Genomic DNA, 21,552 nt, shown 5'->3' with positions numbered 1-21,552 from the left:
TGTAGCTACTCATTTGAAAACTTGAAATGGGACATTCTGCATAATCTGAGTACTTTTACTTTTTGTATGCCTAGTATCGATACTTTTACTTAAAGTATGAAATGTGAGTACTTTCTCCTTGATAAAATAGCGCTATGAGCTTCAGGCAGTAGGTATAGGGAGTAGGTAGGCTGGACACTTGTCGACCAGAATGACGCCTGGTTGATAAGGGTAGGACACCTTGGCACCATATGGGGTATACATTTCTAGCTGTAGCAATCAATCAATCAACCAATCCAACCACTGTAATGTGCAACATGTGGATGTTATAAAATGTTGAAATTCATAGTGGGTTTATCGGGAGTTTCCCCCTTTGCACACATCATAGCCTATATATATATGCATGTATACGCGCGCGTGTAACACTGTATGGGCCAACATTATACAGTAGCTGCAGGCCTACTAGCATAGTCTACAAATGTATGAAAAAACAAAATCACACAAATTTAGAAAAAACATTGCGTCATTTATTCTTCACATATATTACACATTTCACTCTTTATATTGTCAAAAAAGAACAAGGGGGAAAAAAATGAATTCAGCACGAAAAGACAATTAACAAATATGCACACGTTGGTCGATGTCCCCGCCCTTCTCTCACAAACATTTGAGAACATAGAAGTTGCAGGCCGTCCCGCGCGGGCATCCGCACAGTGTGCCAATACGCGCTCCTTTACGCACGGCGCACTGCTCCCCAGCGTCACACTGAGAGGATCAAGAATACACATTGAATCAATAACACAGCGCCAGTGGTAGAAAGTAACCATGTAGCCTACTGTACTTATAAGTACACCTTCAATTCTTTTTTTTTCTTTCTTTTTTACTTATGGAGTATTTTCGCCTTTACTCACTATAACATCTCAGACTCATGCAGAGGCAAATCATATATGTAGCCTATACTTTTACTCCATTACAATTTATTTGCAAACTTGTTACAAGTTATACTTTGCAGCTTTTGATTATTATCAACAACTTTAGCCCTATATAGCCTTAATTGTCAATTTGAAAAAAGCTCACAACATTTCATTGTGAGCTTGTAGATCTGCTCTTTTCAAAGTATACATTTACATTCTGCATAATGAGTAGGCTATACTTTTACTTTTTTCTTATTAGTAAAACGTGATTTCATATAGGCAATTTATTTCTGATTCTGAAAGAACATTCTGCATGCTAAAAACAAGCCTATTCATGACATTTTTAACATTCATAAAATGTAAAAGAGCTCATGTTCGTGAAAGTCCTCTCACCGAAGGCAGCCAGCCTAACTTTTTCTCTGATGGCATCTCTTTGCTCCGCAGCTTCTGCAAAACGTCTTGTAAAGCTTCAATCTGCATGAATACAAGAGAAAATGCAAAAAAAAATGTTTTAGCTAAATGATGGAGAGTAACCAAGTGGACCCTTATGCTATAGATCATCTTCAACACTTGAATGTACAATGAAACCACGCTCTCAAAAGTTACATTATTGTTTAACACCAGTCCTGCATCACTCAATTTACAAGGGGTCAACACAATTAGAGAATTTAGAAGAATCAACGTTTGCCTGTTATCTCTCCTATGGTATACCAACATCAATTCAACAAATTGTGGACAAAATCTTATCTAACCGATGACAAAATCTTCTACGTTTTGTGTCTGAGACGAGATCATCAAATGGTGGTCGGCGGCTCAAATGGAAAACCACTAGGCCTACTATAGATTAAAGGTTGCCCCATTCTGATATGAGACGTTATCTCTCCTCATAACGAAAACTTACTAGATCCTTCTCTTCTTGAGTTTTCGATCCGCGGTAATCCGCGGATCTAGTCTCCAAGGATGAATCTTCTCCATGAGCGACCCACAAATACGCACAACAGGTGGCAGCAAGAAGAAGCGCCCTGGCGCTGACCATGGTGCTGAAATCAGAGTTTCGGGGAGCGAGCGAAGAGTGAAAGGTTGGAAGCGTCTGTTTCGTTTCGAGAAGAGTTCTTCCACTTTATAGCCACTGTTGACATCACCGAACTCCTGAAATATTCATGGACAGTTTGACACGAGTGACTCTCAACACCTTTGATCGAAACGAAACGTGTTGACCTAACCTGATGAAATAAAGATTGCGGGTGGATTTAAATGTCACGAACAAAAAAATATTGTTGACTCAAGCAAGCAAGATTTATTTTCCGCCATCAAAGGCCCAATTTAAAGTTTGAGCTACTTCTGTAGTAACATGGCACACTACAGGCGCTAGGGTTAGGGTGCACTCATTATGCAAAAGGTCCAATTTCCAAGTTTTCAAATAACATTTATAAAAATCCTTTGAAAAGAACAGATCTACAAGCTCACAACGCATCACAAAGTGAGGCGTTGCGAGCGTGTCGATCGGCTATTTTCAAGGTCTGATTCAGATCTAAGTGGTTTTGCAAAAATAATAATGAGTAGGCCTAATTAAAGTAAAGTGTTCAACTATAAGCGGAGTAAAAGTACAATATTTGCCTTTGAGCTATAGGCCTATAGAGGTAAAAATATTGAAAATTGCTATAGGCTATACTCGAGTTAAAAAAATAATATATATACTATAACCCTAACCCTAATACCTCAAAGTTGTATAGTCTACTTAAGTACAGTAATTAAGTAAATGTACTTTACTTAATTACCACCACTGCCTATATGTGTGCACATGCACATCTGTCACCTTTGTTGAAATCAGACGCCCAGTTAACCCACATTGACACCTATCTCTAATCACAATCCAATTTCCTCCTGTGTATATAACCCCAAATGGCCCCAGGTAGTGTGTGTGTGTGTGTGTGTGTGTGTGTGTGTGTGTGTGTGTGTGTGTGTGTGTGTGTGTGTGTGTGTGCGCGCGCGCGCGTGCGTGCGTGTGTGAGTGTGTGCGTGCTATATGTGACAGAGGATGTGGTTTAATTGCAGGTTGTTGAACACTGATGACTGATCTCATGCTGACAGATGGCGCTTGCAGGTAGGCTACAGTAGCCTATATGCTATAAATGTATATTATGTGTATGTGATCATGATGTTTGTTTATATATATTGGCTAACCTTTTACAATTCACATCAAATCAAATCAATTTTAATTTAGGTTGTTCTAACCATGTGTGTCGCCTAAATGCAATCGACAACACATATAGCCTAATGTGTGTCAGTAAAACAGTGGGTGAATTTGTTTTTGTGTGAGCTCCATCGTTTTTGTTATTCCCATAAGAGACAGGGAAGAAGAAGAAAGGGGGCCAAGGGGGAAGACGAAGAGAGATTAAAAAATAATAATAATTGCCTACCTGTGAATAAGGATACATCCACATCCAGAACAAGTATAATACATAGGTCCAAGAGGAAAAGAAAAGTCAGGCAATTCGTCTTTTTATTCCAATTCTATTTGTCATTTAGTACATTTAGTATATATTATATAATTAGTATCTTATATATACATTCCTCTAAGAGCCGCATCCCACTTCCAAGCCCATTCACGCCCCCTTTACATCGACTTCAACTCATAAGTAGAACGTAAGGAATACCGCCCATAACTCTATCATTGGCCCCCCGTTGCCATGGTGACCACCGTCCATTGGCTCGTATTCCCAGCTATGGGACCGGCGGATCCAATTTCAACCGAGGGGGGTGTAGCCATAGGCGCCGGACCATGGACTGTTTGGGCTGGACTGCCACCCCACTTTTAGGCTATCAAGCTTTTTTTTCTTTTTTTTCTGTATGTTTTCTCCTCGACCGGCGCGAGCAAGTAGTAACGGCTGCAGCCCCGCCCAGTGCGACCCCCAGTCACTCATGCTAATTGCTTCCAATACACAAGTCTCTCTGCTTACATGTTCAACCGGTTCTGAACTTCTGATGACGGCCAGGCTGCAGTGCATGGTAGCCTAAAGTAACAAATTAGCCTACATTATACTCAAGTAGCCTACTGTAGTACAATTTTTGGATGTCTTAGCATTGTGGCGAATGGATGTCTGGCAGAAATAGCATTGTGGCGAATGGATGTCTGGCAGAAATAGCATTGTGATGCATGGATGTCTGGCAGAAATAGCATTGTGGTGAATGGATGTCTGGCAGAAATAGCATTGTGGCGAATGGATGTCTTAGCATTGTGGCGAATGGATGTCTGGCAGAAATAGCATTGTGGTGAATGGATGTCTGGCAGAAATAGCATTGTGGTGCATGGATGTCTGGCAGAAATAGCATTGTGGTGAATGGATGTCTGGCAGAAATAGCATTGTGGTGCATGGATGTCTGGCAGAAATAGCATTGTGGTGCATGGATGTCTGGCAGAAATAGCATTGTGGTGCATGGAAATGTGACTAATAATAATAAAAGATCATAAAAAGACTTAATTTAACATACTCGTTCATGAACCCTGTTAATTACTGCCAGTGATAAAACAATTTTAATTAAGCAGACTGGCTAAAGTGATAAATGCTAAATTCAAAGCAATAGATTTCAAATATAATAGCAATAGATTAAAAAAAAGGCCTAGCAATAGATTTCAAAGCAATATAATTCTTAATGTTAACATCACTATCATGTTCTCATTCGACTGCAAGAAATAATAATGTAATGTAGAATAAAGAATTCAATAAAAGACGCAGACACTGCTCTAGTACAGAGCTTCACTTGGAGGTGGGGGAGAATTTTGGCCTTATAGAGTTGCCGTAGTTTTGGGAATGTATCGTTTCCGTGTTCAATAAAGGTTATTCAAAGCCAAAAGCCAATCGCAACAGCGCAAGCAACGGAAGTGACGTACCCCTAACCTCGCCTCACCAGGCTTTCCCCTGAGAGAAAGCCTGGTCTTCGTTTACTAAACGGGCCGTTTGATCCGGTCGGGAGCGGAAGAGCTCTTACGTTTTTCTGTAGTCCAAAACGGACTACACTTGGCCGGAAACAACGACCGGAAACAGTTTCAACCCAGTTTAGCGCATGCGCAAGTAGTTAGCGCATGCGCAAGTACGGGTTAAAACTGTTTCCGGTCGTTGTTTCCGGCCAAAGTGTAGTCCGTTTTGGACTACAGAAAAACGTAGGAGCTCTTCCGCTCCCGACCGGATCAAAAGCCCGAAATTGGAAGCCAGCCCAGGCTAACGTACCCCAGGCAGATTCTCAGCCTGGGGCAGATCATCTACCGACACCGGCGCCACTGGGTGTAGCCAGAACACACACACACACACACACACACACACACACACACACACACACACACACACACACACACACACACACACACAAAAATAGCTAATAGTTAGCTCGCAACTTTCCACTTTTCTCTTTCACCTCAACCGGAAGTGCGTCCGGCGGTCAAATATGTCGACCGGAAACGTGCGCTGCGCCACAATAGTTCCGCCACAATAGTTCCGCCACAATAGTTCCCCCCCCAAAAAAAAATTTTTTTTTAACTTTTTATTTTTATTTTTAATTTTTTTTAATTTTTTTTTTTTTTTTTTACTTTTTTTTTTTAAACTTTTTTTTTTTTCAAAAAACTTTTTTTTTTTGAAAAAAAAAGTTTTTGAGTAAAGAAGCGGGCGTGGACTCTAGATGTGAGCGGCCCGAAGGGCCGCGAACCTCTAGTTTCTTTACACTTTTCCTTTGGAATGGACAACGGCAACAACCCTATTTATTGTGTTTGTAGACTTGATTTCTGAATTAGTCAGTGGCCTGTTCCACTTCCAAGTGACAGCCTGGTGATGCGTGGTTAGTTCCTGTAGAGGGCAGTAACACACTTTCGTAGCTTTAACTTGACGGAAGTTGAAGAAGCGACAACCGGAGGTTCACTGCGAAAGGCTTTATTTACATTTATGCCTTTGCTGTATGCTAGTCGCTGCTGATAACTTTGATACAGAAGTGTTCATTTGTCTTAGGTTTGGTTTTCTATCCTGATCAACAATGTCTGAAAGAAAAGTCTTGAATGTAAGTAACCTATGCGACATGTTAACAACCAGTTTAGCTTTGTTACCACTTACCAACCACGGACGGACGGTAGTAGTAATAACGTCCTCACAACGCATAGCGTCCCAGAAACAGATTATAATGTGGCAAAGGTTCACGTTTCTTGAACCAATGAATCGATGGTTATGTTGCAATAATTGCTCGTGATGTTGTTAAGCAAAATGTAGGATAGCTTTAAAATTAGCAACATTATGTAGTTTAGATTAGGCTTTTTGTTTACCACCGCGCTCTGACTTGACTGGTGGTGCGGTGTCCTTTTAGATCAACAAGTATTCATAGGAGAATGGATCGCACACAGTGGCAAGAGTTGCTTTATTTTATTTTATTTGTATTACATGTCAAGATGAGAAACAAACGTTTCGGCTATCAGCCTTCTTCAGTGTATCTGAGATATACACTGTAGAAGGCTGATAGCCGAAACGTTTGTTTCTCATCTTTTGATTGATTGATTGATTGAAGACTTTATTAGAAGTTTGCATAGGAAAAGGTACAGTTTCATGACGGTACAGTTCACTGGTACAAGGTCTACTAAAAGGAGATCCATTAAAAGTCTAAGCTTATTTCCACAGGAAACCATTTAAGTAGTATCTCATATAACATTGAATGACAGACAAATAGAACACAGTACTATGCAGTAGATATGTAAAGAAAAGAAAAATGAGGGAAAAAAAGAGTCTAAACAAACAGTAAGTATATACAAAGAAGGGGCAGGGGAGGGTAGGGTTTGGGCTAGGTTATTTTCTTTTTACCAGTTGCGAACGGCTGCTGGTTTTTCAGGGCAATTTTAAAGGATGCTAGTGATCCACACATGTTGACATCTTGACATGTAATAAAATAAAAAGCAACTCTTGCCACTGTGTGCGATCCATTCTCCTATGCATACTAGTTTAGATTAGGGTAACTCATAACTGTGTTTTGTCCTCCACAGAAATACTACCCACCAGATTTTGATCCATCCAAAATCCCAAAGCTGAAACTTCCCAAAGACCGTCAATATGTGGTCAGATTGATGGCTCCGTTCAATATGAGGTATATCTTGTTAATGTGGTCGCAATTAGACGTGTTCTGTTGAGATGTTCTCTGTCAGCACCGTTTTGCAGACCTTGCCACACTTGCATATCGCTTTTACTTGTAAGTGACAAATACATTCTCTTATGCTTCTCTGGCTGCAGGTGTAAAACATGCGGAGAGTACATCTACAAGGGGAAGAAATTCAATGCCCGTAAGGAGACTGTTATGAATGAGCTATACATGGGTCTGCCCATCTTTCGCTTCTACATCAAATGTACTCGTTGTCTGGCTGAAATTACCTTCAAGGTGAGAGTTATAGTTAACATATTGCTTTATTTATCATAATTATGATATCGCAAGTTCATTTTCGCATAAGACAATGAAATGGAATGTAGCATTGCATGTTAATTACAGTACCATTACTATGTAGTACCACAATTTCACAATAGAGACACAGTATACATTTTGTTTTGTTACCTGTAAAGTGACGTTAGTACCTTTTTGAAAAGCACTATATACGTTTGATGTAATAGTTATTGTTATTATTACCGTATGTAACTGTATTTAACATACCATGACGTTTTAACAGGTGTCATAGCCATGCTGGCTTGTGGTGGCCATTTTTATCAATATTCTATTTTTTCCACAAACATACAAAATAGACAAACACATAAAGAGCGAGCCCTACTGTAAATGACCACTAGTTTTAAAAAAGTAGTACGGTCACATATTGATGTAAAACAGTCCACAAAATGGTCTCAAAGGATTAACCAGTTGAGCCCCAGCATCCCAAACATAGCAGATTTATTGTCGATGGAAGAAAACATGTGGTATAAGTCACTTAGGTCTGTTTTACTAATAATTGGTTGTTCCCCTTTATAGACTGACCCAGAAAACACAGACTATGCCATGGAGCATGGTGCCACAAGGAACTTCCAGGCTGAAAAACTGCTTGAAGAAGAGGAGAAGAGAATTCAGACAGAGAGAGAAGAGGAGGAACTGAACAACCCCATGAAGGTTGGTGTAAAGACAGTTTGCTATATACATTAGGAAGAAAACCAAGACTGGATCCAGGTCTTCAAATAGTAAAATCAATAGGAAGTTGACATTTTTATTTGGTGATGTTCTATCTATACTGTCAGAATCAGCTTTGTTTGCATTTGTTTATGGACCAAAAGAGCTCCGAACCTCTGAAAAGGAGTCAGAAGCACATACTCTTTCTCCCTCAGTGACAAGTTCTGATTCATTAATGAACCAGCTGTGAGAATTAGTCCCTCTAGTCGCAGGATCTTGTTGGGATCCTCCCAATGGTGGCGCCCAAAGAATGAGGATTTGATGCTATTTGTGATCCTTTGCCCAGGTGTTGGAGAACCGGACTCGGGATTCCAAGATGGAGATGGAGGTTCTGGAGAACCTTCAGGAGCTGAAGGAGCTAAACCAGAGACAGGCCACTGTGGACTTTGAGGGGATGATCGACCAGTACAGAATGTTGGAGGAGAGAGAGAAGCAACGGCAACAAGAAGAGGATGAGAGAGAGACAAAGTTAGTTGGGCAGTTGACATGGCATGCAGATTTCCTTTTTTTGCTGGTAGATTACAGAGTCACTCTGGTGTGTAAAAATAACATCAGTGTGAAGTGAGTGGTGCCTTTTATGAGTTATTAAATTAAGCGTCCCACGAAGCTTGGCCAATGAGCCAAGTGTGGGACAGACCTACATGTAGACAAAGCCAGATGTAGATGCGTTTAGCACCGTTCAAAAAATATTAAGAGCCAATATTTTGAGCAGTGCTAACCGCTCCAATATACTATATATAGATAGATAGATAGATAGATTTTTTTTTATTATAGTCTCCTGCACCAAACGATGCCCAGCCCGCACAGGCTTACAAGACACTCAAACATACATAGAATTTACATACACCAAGATACACCACAGACAAAATATACAAAAAGAAACATATTGATTGATTGTCCAAGCTGTGAATTACGGATACAACGTTCTCCAGCGCAACTGCCATGCTTTCTCTATACTATACATTTAGCCAAAACAAAAACGTCCTTATTTAACAGACAGTTCAACATATAACATTCAGACCTCCAAAACAAATCTGGATTCTTGTCTTGCATTATTTCAAATAAGGAATTTCTAAAATCATGGTACAGTGGACAGTGAAAAACAAAATGAAATTCATCCCTCCTTTTCCCCTCTGCACTAAATCTGTTAGCCAATCTTCCATTTTCGCCTAATGTTTGCTTATTCTGACATGCAGAGAATATAACTAGCACATCTGTACTTGTGAGGTTTTGACAATGCTGCTAAAGTTATTTGATGCAGAGGGCACTGGATTGGACATAGGACATTTGTGCCATATTTATTGCAGTTCAGATATTTCAGTTACCTATCTCCATCACAAGAGGGAGACAATGGATATGAAACTTACAGAGTGTTACTTTAACTGTCAAATTAATCTGATAATATAAGTTGTTCATTATACTATTATTATATAGAATTAAAGATGGAATAACCAGCAAGCAATTGGTTTGATATGAAAATCAACTTGCACAGACATGAAACCCACCAAACTTGTTTTGCTGATGTAATCATTAAAATCATGCGTTTCTTACAGAGAGATGTTGGACCGGGCTCTAGTGAAGAGACTGAGGGATTCAGACTCTGATTCAGACCTGGATGAAAAGAGTAATGATGTACAACCAAAAAGATCCAGTACAGACAGACCTACAGACGTTCTCACCACTGACAAAACTACAGACGCACAGGTATATCCCCTGATACTGCACAAAGTGTAGGTACTCACATTCAGTGCTATCATAGCACATGGGTGTGGTTCTTTCACTCATAGAACAGTAGATCACAGCCAGAATCTTTGTGATGACAACCTTAATCGCCCTTATGCGCTACCCATCTGCTGTTGGACTGCAGATTTGTGAAAGAATAATGTGTATGTCTTGTTTTTACAGAGCTCCATGGCTGTAGGAGTAAAAAAGCTCAAGGTAGAGAGTTGGGAGAAGAGTGTGGGGACACTCCGAGGTGGAGGAGGCCTTGGATCTCTGGTGGTGAAGAAGAAACCAACATCAGCTGTCAGCAAACCTGGTCCAATGGCGCCTCCTGCTGCCCCTAGTTCAAACACAGGTGATGCATAGGACCCTATCACTGCCTTTCCCCTCATACCTAAACTTTTATGGCAGTTTTACTTTACTACTAGAATTTCTGACCATCATGCAGTCCTCAAACCTAGAGTTCGGGCCACTACACAGCCCTCACGCCTAAGTTGTACCACCGATCCGACAAAATGCCCATATATGCTGATCTCTGTATCTGTCAGTCAGATACAGAGAATATGTCAACTAATGATTAATACTAATGCGCTTTTTTGCCCATTATGTGTCTGTCGTTAAACGTTTTTCAAAATGGTAAAAGAAAAGAAAAAGCCTTAAAAGTTTAAGCATACACTACACAGTCTGTTCTTGTCACTTAGCTAGTTTGATTTGCTTGGGGCTAGTTGGACCTAGCTGTGATTTATTTTTCATAAATGTTTTACATATTTAAAGAATACATTTCTACATGGCTAATGTTAATATCTAATGGGAATTTACTTTTTCATTTTCTTTGTCTGTCTTTGTTTTGATTCTCTATAATTATATGTCCATTAAACTGAATTTGTATTTTGTTTTTTTATCTTACAGGTTCCAAAGTGGTGACAGCCGGTGCTACTCAACCTGTCAATGTTAAGAATGGGTCATCTCTCAGCCTCTTGGGGGCATATTCAGACAGTGATAGCAATGACAGTGATTAGGATAAAGGATGCAATGAGACAGTGGGCTATAAAGTTTGTCTTGCCATGATGTAGATTCATAAAAAGTATTATAAATCTGATGTACAACCAAATAGCAGGGAGCTGCAGCGTGAACCAGCAAGGTGACATTATCCCAGTCTATGGTCTGTCAGTGTCCTTGAGCATACACTGAACCCTTAGCTGTTCATTGTCATTGAGTGTCAATTAAATGTATAATATGTAAATGGTGTGATGTAAACTCTTGGACCTGTAGTTGAAAAATGAAACGGATAACGCCTTCATTTTGTGGAAAATGAAAAGTTTGCTATGTAAGAAAAACTAAGCTTTTGCTTCTTTAATTCCTATTCTTTCATTAAAAAATATTTCTTACTAATACTTTGTCTGCTTTGAACTGTATACAGACTTTGAGGAAGCCCATTGTTTTTACGATTATTTTGGAACCAGGAATTTAACTGGGTATTTGAATGAGCTGAATGGAACAGTGACTTCTGGAAAAGAGGTTGAACTCAGATTGAACTAGACTGCACGCTGTTGAGGTGCCAACTTGAGACTTGTGCTCTCCTGGCCATATATGGCCTACTTGTGCCAGCAGAGCTTCAGTACTGCAATCGGTGCTGTCTGTATGTATGTGAGATTACAAACATAACGTTATTTCATTAACACAATATTATTAATCTATATCATCTATAAAAAAACAATCTTTAAAAACTTTATAAATTAAGTCCCCTCATATACAAATTACATTCTGCACATTTTAGATTCATTCAAACTCCTAACTGGGAGATTATGTGATTTATTGAGTAATGATGAGATGGGAAAATATATTGTAAGAAGAAGAAACAACAATAATTAGTTGTTATAGAAATAATGTGGTGTCATAATTTAACTTGATGTTGATATGGGCCTCTAACTATCAAAAAGAAAATGGAAACCCATGACACTTCATGTCAAAAAGGTTGCCCACCCTTGATCTATATTATAAATATTAACAGACAATTCATTGTTATTCCTTTCAAATGTAATTGCTGGCTGACTGTCACTCCCCTTTAAATGCCAGTCAACAGTGTTGTCGGAGAACAGCTTGGATTAGCATTAGCTATAGTAGCGTTAGCTGATACCGACCTGCCTGGTTACAGAGCAGGCGACGTTGAATAGGAAAAGTATGTTTCATTCTTAGCTCGGATCAAATAAAACGCTGGATGTTGATAACACAAATATAACTGGTACGGGGTACCGACAGGGCAAGGAGGGTGAGAGAAAAACACCTTATAATCATTACAACGTTAGCTTGAATAGCTTCCACGTTAGCTATAGCCAGCCAGCCTTAGCTTATTGATAGAGATGTTGGCATAATTACCTACTAATACATTATTAGACAACGTACATTGATATTACTGCTATTAACTATTAGTATTTAATTCTCAAGCAAATATGCATGACAAATAAGGTTTGAAACGGCTTGAAAAAGGCTTGAAACTTGTGCTATGCTAACATGGATAATTAATAAGTCACTGATCAAGCCTAACTCATTGGTAGTTTATTGGCAGTAGTGATATTGTTTGTTTTTTATTACTTTGCCAAATGAAGGCAGCCCTTTGTTTTGCCTAGAAGTTGATAAGAAGTGGCTGACAGACACTAGATGACTTGATTTGCATGGCCATGGCAATGATGTTTTGATTTTTGCCAAGTTTTTCCTCCAGGGCACAGTCAGTCAGTTTCTAATTTTTATGTTTTTTTGTCATTCAATGCTACAGTATGAGAAAAAGGATCTCAATTTAAATAAGTCATGTGCTTAACTTGAGTTTATCCTTTTACCAGTGATTCGAACTGTGCTATCATGACACTGTACCTTTACCTATGCAAACTTCTAATACATTCTTCAATCAATCATTCAATCAATTGTGTGTGTGTGTGTGTGTGTGTGTGTGTGTGTGTGTGTGTGTGTGTATATCACACACACACACACACACACACACACACACACACACACACACACACACACACACACACACACAGTGAAATACAGAAATCAGAAGTTATTTATTGTAGGTTTAACTTGCTTAGATGCAGTTTTTTAGATATTTATTTATTATTATGATGATGTGTTTTCATTGATGTCTTTATGAGCTGCTGTAACGCTTGAATTTCCCCTCAAGGATCAATAAAGTACCTACCTACCAATACAATTGACAGAAATCAGTTGTATTGAGCTGCTTGATTTCCATCCTCTCTGTCGTCATCATCATCATCATCATCACCATACATACTGTTTTGTTCACACTTCCTAGATCCATGGCAAAGTGGCTGAAGGGCTACTTAAACCTTGGCAGCCGGCGCGATCCTCCACAGCCCCCGAGGCCAGATTATACAGAGAGTGAGTTTCTGAAGGCTTACAGAGCTCAGAAGGAATTGGACTTCGAGGACCCCTACCAGACGTCTGACAAGCAGAAAGGCAGTTACAACTCTTGTAGTGCCACAGTGAGCCTGCCATCGTTCCCTGCGTTCGGTTCAGTTCTTCCTAATGGTGTGGAGGTATGAATATATACGTTTTCAAAGCAATGTTCAGTGTTCACGGTATTCTTCTGCACTACAAATCCTGAGAGTAGAAGTCTCCAGAGAGGGAGCTTAAACATATTTTCTCTATTATGTTGTGCCTTGTGCTCAGCCTGGTCAGGACAGTGTTTTGGTTTGTCTTGACGGGATTTACTGTATGATTGATTTATGAATGTGTCTCCACTCTCCACTCACTAGGTGAAAGTTGTGTCACCCAAACATAGACTCATCAAAGTGGACTCCCAGGAGTTTGGTCGGTGTAAGGTCCATCTCAGCCCTGTGACCGTTCAAGAGGAACCTGTAAGTATGACACTCTTATGCTTTTACTTTACGCTGCATGTTTCTACCGCACTCAGTCTTCATATTTTCTCTTGAACTTTCTTCTTCTCTCCTGAAATGGTACCAAAGAGCCTAATTTATTCTTTGGGTCCATGACATGCCGATGCCAGCACACGCATTGTCTTGGCTCATCTGCTTGGCACAATTAAGTCTGTCACATTGCCCTACTTAACACATATGGTGCCAACCCCGAGTTTCCCGAGTTTGTATTGGTACTAGTGCTGTGCCAACCCCGAGTTTCCCGAGTTTGGGCCGTTTTTTTTTTTTTTTTTTTTTTTTTTTCCTCCAGACCTCCAGAAATGTATTAGGCATGATCGCGATCGCGAAATTGCATGTTTAACCCCCATACCAACCCATTCTTTCAAACATGGCAGCCATGTTTGTTTACATCTGAAGAAAACATAATGGCTGATAAATCATGAATGCCTGAACGGATTTCCAAGCGGATTTTTTTGTTTGAAAGCTGTGAACAGCATCTACACACGTGGTGCATCATCTAGGCATGGGCGTGCACTTTTTACACACTTGCACAATTACATGGAAGTCTATGGTAACCATGGCAACGCGAGACATTGAAGAGAAAAAATCATAGCAACATAAGTGTTTTGCTTCCTGCCCATCCTTTTGTTTTCCTCTCTCTCTCTCTCTAGGTGGTTCCGTCTGCCCCAGCAGTAGGGGACACGGACTACTCTGACCCATTTGACGCCCGTCCAGATCCGAGGATCAGGCCCGACTGGGAGCACAAATCTGCGCCACCAGACTGCTGCAGCTATATGGAGCCATTTGAGGCCCAGAGGATCATTTCTGGTCAGTTAGCTCATCATTTATGCTGTTCTGGAAAGTATTGGCAAATATATAGTACAAATCTTAAAGTGCTGCACCCGATCGGGTGAGTGCTGGGAAGATACCAAAACAAAAGATAAATTAGAAAAGTAAGGAATTCCAGGGATCTTGTTATTGGCAGTTTGTACATTATCAATATAGTATATACACACCTGAAGTTTGTGTTGTGTCCGTGAGCGCACACATGCTGTACGAGTGTCTGTCATGAGAGGGTTGAGGCCGGGGAAGTGCATACACAGTAAGTCGTTTTTGTATATTTCGTGTGCAGAGCTCCAGCAAAGCCCAATGAACAACAGGACGGGGATTGGAGACGGTGGCCAGCTGTATGACAACCCCTATGAGGAGCGGACTCGTCACTACCACCTAGCCTCTCCACCATCACACCTACAGCCCCAGGGGCTGGAGGTTGGGTTTGGTCAGGGAGAAGGCAGGGAAAGCAGGCTACCACAGGATGACGAGAGGCCAGCCGATGAATACGACCAACCCTGGGAGTGGAAGAAAGACAATATCTCTAAAGCACTAGCAGGTAAACTGTGCAAAATATTGGGCTTCAAGCTTTTTGCTATTTCTTCTAAAGCATGGCTGAAGACCAAGCCACCTAGAATGGGGATTGTCTGTAAATATTGTGTGCCCACTCAAAAGTAGACCAATCACAGCTCATGGCACTACTTGCAATGATGCAAGGGGGAAATTCACAGTGTGTAAAATTTGGGTCTTGATTGAAAATCCATGCATTTAATTAATAATAATAATAATGTCATTACACCAACCATGCTCTTGTGAAATACCTTTGTATTTATTGGTGAAGTATTTATTATTGCCATTTGGCCAAATGAGGCGTAGACCTTCTCTACACCAGTCGACATGCACCATCCAGCCTGTATCATGGCTTTGCCACTGAACCCTGCATTGTAATATATGTGGCTTAATCCCCAAAATGTGCTAAATGACTAAATGGTTGGGTCCACTTAGGGATGTACAATAATACAGAAACAATGCAATATTTTTTTGTTTACAGATTGAGGGATTCATACCAAAATGAAACTGATAAGAATAACGTAATGCTGGTCTGTATGTGCTGTTTGGAGATATCCATGTGGATTCGCTGACCTGGTCTAGCCTCGTAAACCGCCCTCTTCCGGAAACGGAAGTTGGTCGTTAACTAGGCTAGACCTGGTCCGTGCAAGCTGTGCAAACCTTTGTCTTTGTTAAGATGTGCCTGTCCTCCAACACCGATGCATAGCGTGTCCCCAAAGTACCACAAGCAGGGAAAACACTTTGTCTGCCCCAAAATAGGGGCCGATGTCTTGTTCTTCGGACTCCTCCCACAAACATATTTATCTTTTTTCCCGCTCCATTGAATATAGTTCTGTTCCTAACCCTTTGTCTTTGTCTATCAACAGTTCAGTTTGAAGGGGCCGAGAGGGAGCGCTCGCGAGCCCAAACAGACCAGACCTGGCATCCCAGAACCAGCCCTACATCCACCACGGTCATGGGAGGGTCGGTCACCCTCCGTATGATCGGTGATACTCCTCCAGTCCTGGGGGAGAGAGTGGACCCATCTCTGCAACTGGAGAGACAAGTGTGAGTCTTAAAAGCCAGTGTGGTGGCAGCATCCTCAGTCTCAACCAGTAAATGTATCTGACCACATAATATATAACATCAATGTCCACCGTTCCTACATTCATTTGAAGGGACTGTTGCATATCACCATTTCTCTAAAATTCCTGTCTCTCTTCACAATCCTGTCTTTTTGCTTTCGATCTCCTGTGTCTAGCTATGACTTCCTGCTAACACTAATTAACTTTAGTCAATCCATTAGCTGACATTGAGGTTTATTAAAATGATCATAACCAGCATTTTAGGGTGTCAAATGTCAATCTAAGTTGGGTTAAAATAAAGTGATGATGGCACACAAAGTCAATATTCTAGAGACCATTTGGGTGTCATCACAGGCATGGCTTTTTAGATGGTGACGAACAACCCATTAAAATAAATGAGGCTGAGACAGTTGGCATAAGGTAGGTACTGTATGCGTCTTAGCTTGCGGCTGAAATGAGATGAGGAAATAACCTTAATATGCCACTGTGCTCCAAAGGTATTATAACAGTTGGTGGCAATACTTGTACACATATTCATTTCGATGTGATAGGCCTAAATGACACCTCGATGATGTTGTTACTTCCTAGAGATTTAACCAAATGTCCTCCTGTGGGGATCATGTCCATGTCCTTCTTTGGGCTATCTCTGCTCATCTCTTTCCCTATCCTGCCATCACGTTTCATGTGTCTGCTCTCAGCTTTACTGCTTAAATTAAATAGCAGTGCTTCATCAAGCTCTCTACTTAATTTGATACAGGGTCTACATATACTTAGTGTGGTTACAGGCAAAATTATGAAGAGACTGTGGGCCTATAACTGCTTTATACGGATTGTACAATTAGTAACTTGGCTGTTTCCTTCCTTATGACACTTAACTCTATCACAAACCAAAGAGGAAGGAGGGATTTTGATTCCACACTGGACCCCATTCCAAGTTTATATCTATCCTGTCATTTAACCTGGAAGGCGGTCTGGAGAAGACCACCAGTTTAATCGCTGAAATGTAAAATGGTGTGGCCTTCATGTGCATTTTGTAGGTGGTACCATGGTGCTCTGAGCCGGGCAGAGGCTGAGAGTCTGCTGACGCTCTGTAAGGAGAGCTCCTACCTGGTGAGAAACAGCCAGACCTCCCGCAATGACTACTCGCTCTCCCTCAGGTACAGTTTCTGTCATGCCACTCTTCGCCTTCCCTATCTTTTGTATGTGTGTGTTAAATTGTTTTGCTTATGTACAAGCTTATACAAATACCTATTGTAGGCACATGGTTGTATGTACCTTATGTCCACTAGGGGGCATTCCAACCACCAAAACTGCAACTGCTGCAAACTGCATATGAATCTATGGTTGCTGTATGGAAAGCTTGAATGATCCTCTTTCTATCTGCAAAGTGTTTGTTTCATAAAGATCCACTGTAGACATGTTATGAGCTACTTTATGTGTTGGAGTTTTGAAGCCCTCGTGGGAAATCACTCAATGGTCCTGCGTACCATCTGTTTCTACCTAGACAATTCGCCCTCCTGGCCCCCAAACTGTGGAATAAACTCCCTGTCGCACTTAAAATAGCAGACTCACTCAGCTTCCGCCGTGGTCTGAAGATTCACCTCTTCATACTCCACCTTAGCCCATAGCACTTACCGTAGCACTCGCCTTCGCTCAATGACCATACATTGCATTTTTTAGGTTTTATATTAAGTTTTTACTGAATAGGTGCTTGGTCTACCTACGTTCTTTTTCTTAGATTACTATTTTTATGCATTTTGCTGCACCTTTGCTGCTAAATGCCTAAATTGTTTCTAAATGTCACATCATGCGGGAGGCAGCAGGACCGTGCGTTATATGTAAAACGGGCTATTGCTGCTCTATCCACGTTTTATGAATATATGCATTGCGTTTATTTATTTTTTACAATCCCAGCCGTGGAGAAAACATCAGCTAGTAGATCTGCCTATATTTGGTGCATGATACAACCAAGTGTCAGACATTAGTCTTCCACCACATAAATGGGTTGCTGTAGTGGGGTCTCACTTTCGTACTGTAGAACATCCGTGTACCAGCGATGCTTCTGCATTTCTGATTAACGTAACTAACTCGAGTGCACATTGCACGCACATTAACCACTTAAACCCCAGGATCCATAATCAGAGGGAAAACTTTCACAGCAAAAGTCAGATCTAGAAACTTGCATGTCGCAAAACGACACGTTATAAGCTTGTAGATTTTCTGTTTCTGATTTTCAATATCAACAGAAAAGACACTGGCATAGAGCCCAGAGGGACTCTGCTCAACCATATAGGGTTTAAGTGGTTAAACATTTAGAGAAGGGATATTGTGTTTCAGTCAAGTTTCACGTTTATTTCACCATTTACATAAAAAGTTTCATTAAAATGCATTGGAATTCCTGTTCACAAGCCACATGGAAACAAAAACAAACACAGGCAAGACAGTACAGAATAAGACAAGGGTATAATCAGCATATCAGTTGTATAAAAAGTAAATAAAAAGTGTGCAACAACTTTAACAATACTAGGATAAAGTGCAATAGTGCTACTTATTCAAAAATCGTACCGCTTCTGGAAAGAAGCTGTTTACCAGCCTACTAGTGCTTTGTCTTCCTGTCAGGGCAGCGCTCCCAACGGTAGCGTCTGCCTGAGGGTAGCAGGGTGATAAGACTGTTGCCAGGGAGGCTGGGGTCCCTGATTATTTTCAGGGCCCTGTCAAGGCACCTTTTATTATAGATATCCCTTACTGAGGGAAGATCAGCACAGATGATCCTCTTAGCTGTTCTTACTACTCTATCAATACTGGTGCGGTCTTCTGCATAGCAGCGTCCATACCAAGCCGTTATGTTCCCTGTGAGAAGGCTCTCAAGGACAGTTTATCTATAGAAATTGATCAGTGTCTTTGTGGACACTCTAGCCTTCTTTAGACATCTCAGAAAGTACAGACACTGTTGCGCCTTTTTTACAATTGATGTGCAGTTAAGAGACCATTTATGGTCGTTGGAGATGTGCAAATCAATAAATTGCAGTCTGCAGCATACATTGAGTCTGTCTACGTGTTCTAGCACAGTGTGCAAAGCAAATGAAATTGCATCTTCAACAGACAGTCGTTTGTTAAGGACTTATGTCCTGTGTTTTCTCTCTCTCTCTCTCTCTTTCGCGCTCTCTCTCAGGAGCTGTAAAGGCTTCATGCACATGAAGTTCAGTCGGACTGAGGATGGGTGCTACGTCCTTGGGGAGAACAGCCCCCCGTTCTCTACCATCCCTGAGGTCATCCACTACTACACCACCCACAAGCTGCCTATCCGAGGAGCTGAGCACATGTCTCTACTCTACCCAGTCATAGTGCAGACGCTCTGACAAACACAAACGGTTTCTCCTGGTGCTACTGAATGAGTTTCATTCTGAAAGAATGGCTAGTGCTCCCCACCCCACACACACACACACACACACACACACACACACACACACACACACACACACACACACACACACTCTATATACAATAGTTTTTATGCCATTTTCAGATTGTAACACAAATGGTTCAAATTGGAACTCCAAATTGAAACACATTTTTTGTATACAGATGAATGCTACTGGCATTTAAGGCAGTCCGCTTCCCGTTGTTTCAACAACATCCGTAGCTGTGATATAGCCATGATATACAGTACCATCACTCATGCAGTATTGGTTTAGTAAGCATTAAAAGACCATAACGGTGGTCTGACATGTGTTGTATCAAAATGAACTCAAACTTCCTTGAGGTAATCCAACACACAATTCTGAACCATTTCCTTTATCAACATTATTGTCATAATCACTGCGTTTAATGCATTTTAAAGCGTGTATTGATTTGAAAAGTGTAGCCAAAAATAGCGCCTGCTTGTGTATGAACAATAAGAACAAAGCTGTGAGTAGACGATAACATGAGTTTAGACCGGTATGGTCCTTTTAAACATTTGGAATGAAACTCTACAAGTCATACTACAAGATGCCAACTATGAACCTTTGCTCATTCGCCTTTTCCGAATCGTACAGCTTAATTTGTCTTGCACCGTACACGAGAGCAGAATGTTTTGGTGCCACCTTTTCCTTTCCTGTTTACCATATCCCCAATTGACCACACTGGCAGCTCAGCAAAGAGAACACCTCATGGACTTGTGCCTGTGAACTTGTATTGTCACTGAACCCCCCATGCATCTTATTACCATCGAACCCTGACCATTGGTCTTGATGATCACGATTGGTTGGATAAATATTTTAGATCTAGTCTGATTTTTCTCTCAAGAGACACTATAAGAAGGCTTAGCCCTACTTTGAGACTGGTTTCTAGAGTCAAATGGAAATATCTGTTCTCTGGAGATTGTTCTTGAGTTTTGTACTGCCGAGTTAGATTAACTGCACTGCCGTGCCATCTGAGTATTCGTTCCTGATGCCAACCCAACACTACATTATAACCCCTGGTCTTAACCCCAGCATTCTATTTGCCTGTGGGTATCTGAGCCTGTTTAAGAAAGGCCTGTGAATGTGATATGATGCTGTGGCCACATGTCCTGTAAGGTTTCCCCACTCAATTATTGTCATGTGTGAACTCCACTGCAGTAACGGGTAATCATAAAGACAAAAGGCACATGAGTTAGTTAGCTTAGCACGGCAACAGTCTCTTGCAATACTAGTGTAGAGAATAACTACAGTATTATATATAAAAAAAGCTTGTTGCTTTAAGATAATGAGTATTACATAAGCTTTGGTAGATTCTTTACTGTGCTGTTTTATACAATTTTAAATGTCTGTTTCAAATAAAGTGTTGTATTTGTTTTTAAAATGGGTGTTTTCATGTTTGTGAATAAGAGACCTGTACAAACTTCAAATGCTTTTTTTTTTAACGCTGTGTTTTATGAGATGTACGGTACAATGCTGCTTTTGCTAGACAACCAGGGCCTTCCAGAAATTGACCTACAAAGTAACAAATAGTCCAATCTGCTTTTAGTAAAACTTGATTTAAAATTTTCTATATGATGTTACCTTTTTCTCAGACACTTGACTAATTATGAGTGCCTTCTTGGCAAATTGTCATATTTAAAAATTCTCATATTTAAACTATATTTTTACTGCAAACCAGATGTACACTGACTCATCTAGACAATCTGTATGATCGAATATGTTAATGCATTATCACCAGCACATCTGCAGTGGTTGGAGGTGGTCTCTACACTTCCTTTGAGATATTTTCACCCCTGGTCTATCCATCTTAGAATAGCAGTGGAAGTTTGGTCTATCACAAATCTGTGACGCTGGGGGTGTGTTCTCTCTCATCATCAGTGACCACAATCTAGGTGGGAGTGAAACGGCCTTTCTGTGTGGGGTTTGCATGTTCTCCCCGTGTCCCCTGGGGTAAGTACCCTCACAAAAA

General features: G+C 40.7%; 3 protein-coding genes across 5 annotated transcripts; 2 read left to right on the top strand and 1 right to left on the bottom strand.

The window, feature by feature from the left end:
* Positions 1-636: 636 nt before the first annotated feature.
* LOC308305261 (cocaine- and amphetamine-regulated transcript protein) lies at positions 637-1,929 on the bottom strand (the record flags this gene model as incomplete). The annotated part of the gene is made up of 3 exons (XM_080750025.1): positions 637-744; positions 1,287-1,367; positions 1,795-1,929. 3 exons carry the CDS (start codon positions 1,927-1,929, stop codon positions 637-639), a joined length of 324 nt encoding a protein of 107 aa, XP_080606151.1.
* A 3,875-nt stretch (positions 1,930-5,804) lies between these two features.
* On the top strand, positions 5,805-11,103 carry yju2 (YJU2 splicing factor homolog). Its single transcript, XM_080750401.1, has 8 exons — positions 5,805-5,939; positions 6,907-7,007; positions 7,151-7,295; positions 7,872-8,006; positions 8,350-8,531; positions 9,617-9,767; positions 9,969-10,140; positions 10,695-11,103. The coding sequence occupies exons 1-8, from the start codon at positions 5,916-5,918 to the stop codon at positions 10,802-10,804; spliced, it is 1,020 nt and encodes a 339-aa protein (XP_080606527.1). The 5' UTR covers positions 5,805-5,915; the 3' UTR covers positions 10,805-11,103.
* A 782-nt stretch (positions 11,104-11,885) lies between these two features.
* Positions 11,886-20,899, top strand: LOC308305349 (SH2 domain-containing adapter protein F-like). Of its 3 annotated transcripts, none has more exons than XM_080750127.1 (8): positions 11,886-11,964; positions 13,093-13,336; positions 13,556-13,657; positions 14,347-14,503; positions 14,808-15,065; positions 15,943-16,123; positions 17,178-17,297; positions 19,313-20,899. In XM_080750127.1, exons 2-8 carry the CDS (start codon positions 13,097-13,099, stop codon positions 19,497-19,499), a joined length of 1,245 nt encoding a protein of 414 aa, XP_080606253.1. In that variant the 5' UTR covers positions 11,886-11,964; positions 13,093-13,096; the 3' UTR covers positions 19,500-20,899. The 3 variants fall into 3 exon arrangements, with proteins under 3 accessions (XP_080606253.1, XP_080606252.1, XP_080606254.1); XM_080750126.1 differs by having other exon boundaries at positions 11,913-12,054; XM_080750128.1 differs by lacking the exon at positions 11,886-11,964 and having other exon boundaries at positions 13,215-13,328.
* The last annotated feature ends 653 nt before the right edge of the window (positions 20,900-21,552 follow it).

This window comes from Nannobrachium achirus, assembly GCF_963921795.1.
Source record: "Nannobrachium achirus genome assembly, chromosome: 20".
Taxonomy (NCBI): Eukaryota; Metazoa; Chordata; class Actinopteri; order Myctophiformes; family Myctophidae; genus Nannobrachium; species Nannobrachium achirus.
Note: the sequence above shows the minus strand (reverse complement) of the source record. Positions and strands in the feature narration are given on the sequence as shown.

Coding starts and splice junctions, on each gene's coding strand:
- yju2 (XM_080750401.1), top strand. CDS start 5,916: ATGTCTGAAAGAAAAGTCTTGAAT. Junction 7,296..7,871: donor TGGCTGAAATTACCTTCAAG/GTGAGAGTTATA, acceptor TCCCCTTTATAG/ACTGACCCAGAAAACACAGA. Junction 8,532..9,616: donor GAGGATGAGAGAGAGACAAA/GTTAGTTGGGCA, acceptor CGTTTCTTACAG/AGAGATGTTGGACCGGGCTC.
- LOC308305349 (XM_080750127.1), top strand. CDS start 13,097: ATGGCAAAGTGGCTGAAGGGCTACTTAAACCTTGGCAGCCGGCGCGAT. Junction 14,504..14,807: donor GGCCCAGAGGATCATTTCTG/GTCAGTTAGCTC, acceptor TTTCGTGTGCAG/AGCTCCAGCAAAGCCCAATG. Junction 16,124..17,177: donor CTGCAACTGGAGAGACAAGT/GTGAGTCTTAAA, acceptor TGCATTTTGTAG/GTGGTACCATGGTGCTCTGA.